Source organism: Sciurus vulgaris (genome assembly GCF_902686455.1).
Source record: "Sciurus vulgaris genome assembly, contig: HiC_scaffold_616_arrow_ctg1, whole genome shotgun sequence".
NCBI classification, from domain to species: domain Eukaryota; kingdom Metazoa; phylum Chordata; class Mammalia; order Rodentia; family Sciuridae; genus Sciurus; species Sciurus vulgaris.
In genome coordinates, this window is record NW_027632404.1 from 220,243 (window position 1) to 229,052 (window position 8,810).

At 33.3% G+C, this 8,810-nt stretch overlaps 1 protein-coding gene across 1 annotated transcript; it reads right to left on the reverse strand.

Annotated features, from left to right (window-relative positions):
* Positions 1 to 1,584: 1,584 nt before the first annotated feature.
* Positions 1,585 to 8,558, reverse strand: LOC306652851 (uncharacterized protein; the record flags this gene model as incomplete). The annotated part of the gene is made up of 4 exons (XM_079125515.1): positions 8,433 to 8,558; positions 7,778 to 7,904; positions 3,685 to 4,830; positions 1,585 to 1,604 (listed from the first exon to the last, which is right to left on the reverse strand). The coding sequence occupies exons 1-4, from the start codon at positions 8,541 to 8,543 to the stop codon at positions 1,585 to 1,587; spliced, it is 1,404 nt and encodes a 467-aa protein (XP_078981641.1). The 5' UTR covers positions 8,544 to 8,558.
* Positions 8,559 to 8,810: the final 252 nt, after the last annotated feature.

Sequence of the window (8,810 nt, forward strand, 5' to 3'; positions counted from 1 at the left end):
CAGAAGAAAATAAAATTATTTTGAAAATGTATACTTCAGTGAAATAGAAAATTATGAAGACTTTGACAAATTTTGAGACAAACTACCCAAACTGTATCAAGAGGACATGCACAATGTAAACAAACCAATAAAAACAATAAAATTGAAGATGCAATCAAAATTCTACCAAGAAAAGCCACATACCAGAGATGAATTTTCAGCTGAGTTCCACAATGCCTTCAAAGAAGAATAAACACCAACACTCCTCAAATTATACCACTACATAGAAAAGAAGAGAATGCTACATAACTCATTCTATGAGTATTGTGCTGATACAAAAAAAAAAAAAAAAAACAGACAAAGACACATGAAGGAGTGAAAACTTCAGATCAATATCCATGATGAACCAGACCCAAAAATTCTTTTAAAAAATTCTGTCAAATCACATACAAAAACACATTAAAAAGATGATGCTCCACAATGCAATGGGGTTCCTCCCAGAGATGCAAGGTTAATTCAACATATGGAAATCAATAAACATAATTAATCACATCAATAGACTTAAAGTTGAGAATCATGTGGTCATCTCAATAGATGGAGAAAATACATTTGACAACATGTAGATCCACTCATGTTCAAAACACTAGAAGAATAAGGGATAGTAGGAACTTAGCTGAATATTGTGAAAGTCTTCTATATTAAATCAAAGGATAACATTATTCTAAATAGAGAAAAAATGAACCCTTCGCCATAAAAACTGAAAGAGGAAAGAATGCCCTCTTTCACTTCTTTTTGACATAGTCCTTGAAATTCTACCCAGAGCAATAGGACACATGAGGTAAATTAAAGGAATATGAATAGGAAAATAATAATGTAACATATCATTATTTTCCAAAGACACAATTCTACATTTAAAAGACCCAAAATATCCATCAGAAAATTTCTACACCTAATAAAAATATTCAGAAAAATAGCAGGTTCTAAAACCAATACCATAAATCAAATGCATTTCTATACATCAGTGATGAATCAACTGGAGGAGAAATTATTAAAACTAGTCCATTCACAATAACTTCAAAAAAATGGGAATCAACCTAATGAAAGAGGAGATAGAACTCTACCATGGAAATGGATGTATCCTACATAAGAGAATGGAGGAAATACTTAGAAGATGGAAAGATCTCCTGTGCTCTAGAATAGGCAGAATTAATATTGTCAAAGTGATCATACTACCAAGACTGTTACAGATTTAATGTGATTCCTACTAAAATACCAATGACATTCTTCAAAGAACTGCAAAAAGCAATTGTGAAATGTATTTGCAAAACAAGAGACCCAGAATAGCCAAAGTGATACATAATAAGAAGAGTAAAGAAGGAGGGATCACAACACAGACCTAGAGAGTAATGGTAACAAAAATGGCATGGCATTGGCACCAAAATAGACATGTAGTACAATGGTACAGAACACACAGAGACAAAACCAAGTAAATAGGGTTTTCTCATACTAAATTAAGGCACCAAAAACATACATTGAAAAAAAAAAGATAGCCTATTGAACAAATGGTGCTCGGGAAAATGGAAATTTGTATATAACAAAATGAAATCATAACTTTATCTCTAACCCTGTGGACAAATCAACACAAAGGTGAGTAAAGTTAAGCACTAAAACAGAGATCCTGCAAATAATAGAAGAAAAAGTAGGACCAATTCTCCACCTAGTCAACTTAGAAATTGACCTCCTTAACAAGTCTCCAAAAGCACAAGAAGTAGATTCAAGTAATCATAAAAGTGATGGACTCAAAATAAAAATCTTCTCAGCAAAGAAAACAATCTGTAACATGAAGAGAGTGCCTATAGAATGGAAGAAAATCTACCATATACACCTTAGATAAAGCAATAATCTACAGAATATATAAGGAACTCAAAAACTTAACACCAAAAATAACCAGATCAGGGCTGGGGATGTAGCCCACATGGTAGAGTGCTTGCCTTGCAAGCACAGGGCCCTGGGTTCAATCCCCAGCACCACACACACACACACACACACAAACTCAATCAATAAATGGGGTAATGAACTGAACCAACACTTCACAGAAGAAAAATTACAAAAGATCCACTCACATAAAAAATTGCTCATCACCTCTAGCAATTAGAGATATGCAGCTCAAAACCACTTTATGATTGTATCCCACTACAATTACAATGATAATTTTCTAAAAATAAAACATAAAAAATATGTTTTGCTGAGTATATATGGAAAAGGTACACTCATATATTACTGCTTGCTTTGAAAAATTGATTTAACCATTCTGGAAATTTTATTGAGATTTCTGAGAAAACACAGAATGAAACTACCATTTGACCCAGTTTTCCCACTCCTTGATATAAACACACAAAGATTTAAAATCAGCATACTACAGTGACTCAGCCACATCATTCTTTATAGCAGCTCAGTTCACAATAACTAAACTAGGGAACCAACCTAGATTGCCTTCAACATATGTATGGATAAGGAAAATATAGTATATGCAGACAATGGAATGCTATTCACACTTAAAGAAAAAGAAAGTTATGGCATTTTCTAGTAAATGCATGGATATAGAGATTACCACAATATGTGAAATGAGTAAAACCCAAAAAACTTAAGTCCACATATTTTCTCTGACAAGCAAATGGTGATTCATAATGGGGGTTAGGTGGAATGAAGGGTCTGGATTGTGTAGAAGGTAGTGAGGGAAAAGTAATCAGTGTAAGGAGGGGAATGACAGTAAAATGATCTGGACATAATTATCCTGAATAAATGTGTGATTACACTACCTTTGTGTATGCAACACTTATAGTCTGTGGAAGAATTTGTTCTCCTTATGTGTACAATTTTTCTGAATGCATTCTACTGTCATATATAACTGATTGGAAAAATTAAAAATAATTATTGACAAATAAATATTTGTCACATTCTTTTTATTTATACGATTTCTTTTCAGTATTATTTCTCTGCAAGTGAGAAATGTGTACTTTTCCATTAAAAGTCTCATCATATTCCTTGCATTTGTATGACTTCCCTGGTGGTTAATTAGCCATAATTTTTTATTAAAAGTTTTGCAACAATCTGAATATTCCTAAGGCTTCTCACAAGTATGAATTCCCTGATGTCAAATAAGGTTTGATTTTACATTAAAAGCTTTCCCGCATTCTTTACATTCATAAGGCTTTTATTCAGTATGAATTCTCTGGTGTTGAGTAAAGCGTGCTCTTTGATAGAAAACTTTGCCATATTCTTTACGTTGGTAGGGTTTCTCTCCAGTATGAATTCTTTGGTGGTGTCTATGGTCTGATTTTTCATTAAAGGCTTTGTTGCATGCTGTACATTTGTAAGGCTTCTCTCCTGTATGAATTTTTTGATGGCAAATAAGATTTGATTTTGCAATGAAAGCTTTGCCACATTCTTTACATTGCTAGTGCTTCTCTACAATGTGAATTCTCTGATGACAAATAAGGTACGATTTGTCATTAAAAGCTTTGTAGCATGTTGTACATTAGAAGGGCTGCTCTCCTGTATGATATCTCTGGTGTTTAATAAGATGTGATCTTTGACAGAAAGCTTTGCCACATTCTTTACACTGGTAGGGCTTCTCTCCAGTATGAATTCTCTGATGACAAATAAGATATGATTTGTCATTAAAGGCTTTGTTGCATGTTGTACATATGAAGGGCTTCTTTCCTGTATGATTTCTCTGGTGTTTAGTAAGTTGTGATCTTTGACAGAAAGCTTTGCCACATTCTTTACATTGGTAGGGCTTCTCTCCAGTATGAATTCTCTGATGACAAATAAGATATGATTTGTCATTAAAAGCTTTGTTGCATGTTGTACATATGAAGGGCTTCTCTCCTGTATGTTTTCTCTGGTGTTTAGTAAGTTTTGATCTTTGACAGAAAGCTTTGCCACATTCTTTACATTGGTAGGGCTTCTCTCCAGTATGAATTCTCTGGTGTTGAGTAAGGCACGATCTTTGACAGAAAGCTTTGCCACATTCTTTACATTGATAGGGCTTCTCTCCATTGTGAATTCTCTGATGACGAATGAAGTGTGATTTGCGATTAAAAGCTTTGTTGCATATTGTACATTTGAAGGGCTTCTCTCCTGTATGATTTCTCTGATGTTCAGTAAGTTGTGTTCTTTGACAGAAAGCTTTGCCACATTCTTTACATTGGTAGGGCTTCTCTCCAGTATGAATTCTCTGATGGCAAATAAGGTTCGATTTGTCATTAAAAGCTTTGTTGCATGTTGTACATTTGAAGGGCTTCTCTCCTGTATGATATCTCTGGTGTTTAATAAGATGTGATCTTTGACAGAAAGCTTTGCCACATTCTTTACATTGGTAGGACTTCTCTCCAGTATGAATTCTCTGGTGTTGAGTAAGGTATGATCTTTGACAGAAAGCTTTGCCACATTCTTTACATTGGTAGGGCTTCTCTCCAGTGTAAATTCTCTGGTGTTGAGTAAGGTATGATCTTTGATATAAAGCTTTGCCACATTCTGTAAATTGGTCAGGTTTCTTTCCATTATCAATTCTCTGATGGTGAATAAGATCTGATTTTGCATTAAAAGTTTTGCCACATCCTTTACATTTGCACAACTTCTCTCCAGTATGAATTCTCTGCTGGTGAATGAAGCATGGATTTTGATAATATAATTTTTGTTGTTCACTCTCACTTAAAGTTTTCCATATTGTCCTGTGTTGTAAATAGTCAAGGTTGCACTTTCCACATTTTCCATTAAACACTATTTGAAATATATGTCTTATGCTCTGGTCTGGTGAAAATTCTTTGGTATTATGAGATGCCATTGCTGAAATAAATGAAAGTTTAAGAAAATTACTTAGTACACTGGGATGAATATATTTTGTATATATAACAGGAAATTATAGCAGAGTTAGCAAAGTCAGGACATCAGCAGTGTAGCAGTTTAGTAAACCAAGGTAATCATTACTTCAGAAACATGTTACATAAAAATGTACCATCATAAATATGTTATAAAAATTACACAAATTATTGTAGAGAGCACAATATCAAAGATGACTATATTTCTATAGAGAGCAATATAGTACAGGGAAGGAATGGATCTTATTTTTATAAAACAAAGCCTTTCCTCCTTTCTTATATAGCATTGTGAAATTAGAGAAAAATATCTATAAGCTGCCTTCACTCTCAGTAGAATAAGGGAAATGTAAAACACACACCAATATTTCTGGCTCCTTGAAGATTGTGTGAAAACTGGTTTCTGTCTCCAAAGACACAGAGATCTGGAAATAATGGGTAGATTTTGGATGATAATACAATATTCAACAAGTTTTATGTGGGTAGGGAATCTTAAGAAGAAATATAGACAAAAGTTTAAAGAGGAAAATATATATATGTGTCTAGATTTTACATGAAAACAAATTTGAGAGACAATGAAATCCTTGCATAGCCTATGACAATATTACTTAGATGATGCCAATTATTTTCTGATCATCAGAGAATAATGTTAGAAATCAAAAGTGGAAAAGATGTTCAAAAATCCACACATATATGGCAATTGATTGAACAGTCTTGAACATAGTCTTTTTCCAGAATTGAAAAATGAAATTAAAAGACCTTTGTACTTTTCAAAGTTATCTTGAGACTCCACATAAATATCCCTCAAAATCCCAATGATATTTTTTGCAAAGAGAAAAAACTTATTCTAGAAATTTTATGGAATATCAAAATTTTATGGATATATCAAAAATATTCAGAATAAAAACAAAATTGGGAGAATGTTGTTTCATGATTTGAGAACAATAAAAACTGCAAATTTTAATTGGTAATTGTGACATCAATTAAGACAAACAGGGAATTCTGAGTGTAATTAGGCCTTGAATATACAACAAATTAAGACATTTGAACACAAAATTTTATTAAAGCATTAATCAACAGAGCTAATATGAGGAAGCAAACTAAATATCACTTGAAATAAGTGGATGGAGCAATTTGGAATATAGAAATCACAGAATATTTTTCAAGTTAAAAAGTAATAAATTTTTGCAAAATCAATAATCAGGATAAATCTTCAGTACATTATGTTAACAGAAATATGTCACCACCACAAAGAAAAACATGGGAGAACTCTACATATATAAGACAACTAAAAACAAAGAACAAAAGCAAACATTCAAAAAACCTTCTGAACAGAAATGAGAATGCCATTAATTATAGGAGAAGACAGAAATAAGCACTTGTTTACATGGAAATATATTTATTGATTTTTTGAGGTGTAAGCATTCTATATATATATTTTGTGACAATTTGAATTAATAATGCTGAACAGTATGCATAATATAGTGGAAGAGCAAGTATTGTTTTGTGGTTTTGATCACAAAGTTTCAAACAGCATATACAAATAAAAAGAATTGTAAAATGCTTGAAAGATACCTTTAAAATACTATGGTCTTCATCCTATAAATAAGAACAAATTCATGAATTATATATAAAGGGCATGCATATCATCCAGAATTACTATTGTAATTCTGAGGCACAGAGGTAATAATTTCAATGACATCCTCACTAACTTTGTGAGAACCTCTCTCCAAATATAAATAGAAAAGGGCTGGGGATATAGCCCATTATTAGAGTACCCTTCGATCCTATCCCTATTACATTCACATATAAAAATAATACATTATTATGTACATACAGAGGATAAAAAATCAATCTGGATAAAATATAAAATCCATTTTAAAAAGGTATATTATTTATACCAACAAGTAAAAGCATATAAAATTGTATTGGCAATAGAAACAAGAATCATGCATATCTTAATTCCAACAATGTCCTAGTTTGTGAAGTAATGGAAATTGTCATACATTCATAAAATATGGACAGAAATAAAACTGTTATGTGAAGTGAGGAAACCTCTTCTACAAAATGAAATGTAGTCTGTAAAATAAAAGAATAAAGGAAAGAAAAATGTAACCAACAATAGATATATTATTTACAAATGCTTTCATATAACTACAATCTGCAACTCTTACTACATACCAAAAAAGAGCATTTATTGTGAAACTTGACTTTCATTTCACAGAAAATCCATAATAAGTATTTATTTATAAAGAGCACATGTAAGTGAATTTTAATGAATACATATATGGATAGTATTAAAATGCTTAAGGATATAAATTTATTAAAATGGCTTGACCTAGAATTCTCCAAAAATGTGCATTTTCTCCTGGAGACCCACAAATAATAGAAAATATTTTAGATCATGCTGTTACTTACTAGCAAAGGGGAGTTGGGTGGTTAATTTAAATGAACTGGGACATCACTGTAGAACACACAGAAAATTTTACAGAACTTTAAAACATGATAAACATAGGGCAGTACATATTCAATGATAATGGGAGAAGTAAAACTAAGCTTCTGAAATTTTTTTCTGCTAGATAACTTCTTCATCACTATTTTAAAGTTTGGCTTCTTCCTTAAATTTTGAGCCTCTCAACTCTGTCTTCTTATAAGTGTAGGCCACAATATTTTATATAATTGAATTACTCTCAGTATCAGTTTTCTGAAGTGAAGGATAAATAACATATGAAGAAAAGGAGGATTAAAGACTAACAAGAATGCCATTAACATTTTATTTATACCAAAAATGCCCTGTTTTTCTTGAAAGCACAAATCTGAAACACATTTTTATAGAGAAGTTCCCAGAAGATATTCATCAAGGGAAGAAAATTAAATATTCATAATTAATTAAAATTGTGAAGGGAAGTAATGCATACCCAGGAAGACCAAGTTGCTGTAATTCTCTAACATCACATCTCTATATAAGTTTTGTTGACCTGGCTGAAGGTATTTCCACTCCTCTTCAGTGAAATCAATGGCCACATCCCTGAATGTCAACAGTTCCTGAAATAAGAATAGATGAATAAATAGTACAGAGGAGAAGGAAGCAGCATGAATTTCATCTGACAGTGGCTGCAGACAATGGATCAAATGGAGGAGGCTTCCAAAGCATCAGGCCTTGGATTGCCCTGAGAACATCTGTTGAAGAGGTGATTGTCTACTTTTAGCCTGCAGAACAACTGCAGACCACCAAGGGAATGCCAGTTGCCTGCTGTTGCCTGGAATTTCACTGCCACAGTACCCACAAGATTCATTACACGTGGCTGCCATAATTTTGAGACAATAGCCAGTACCCACAGGACCTGTGGATGGACTGACAAAGCCCCATCTCCAAGACCACTCAGCCCAATTGAATGCACCCTGCCACCAGGACTCCCAGAACAACTGACCACACCCCATATCCAGGACCCCTGATCTACACAGACCATGCTGTGCTCCAGGACCCCTTCCCAACCAACCACACTCTGTCCCTAGGACACCCAGCCAACCACACCCATGCCCTGAGCGGCAGCTCCCCATTTGTCAACATACTTGTAAGCCAGTGTGGCCATCTTGGATTATCTCAGATGTGGAAGCTTCCATCTTTAGGTGGGACAAATCCCATCCTGAGAAGCCTGCTGGAAACTGAAAACTCATAGTCATGTACCTCTCATGCAGCAGGCTATGAAAGAAAGGGAAGTTTAATAATACATAACTCTTATAGTGCAGGTTTTTTTCTTTTTGAAAAATTGTAAGTTTTTGTTTCTTTACTTTTCTTGTTCTATTTTCCTTTTGTTTATCTGTTTCCTCAGAGTCTTTCTCTCACTTTTATCTTGCTAACAACCAACTTCTTTTGATTACACTTTCACACCTTCTACAATCTAGAACTTCTATACACTCTTTTCTTATACCATTAACAGTTACATCCTA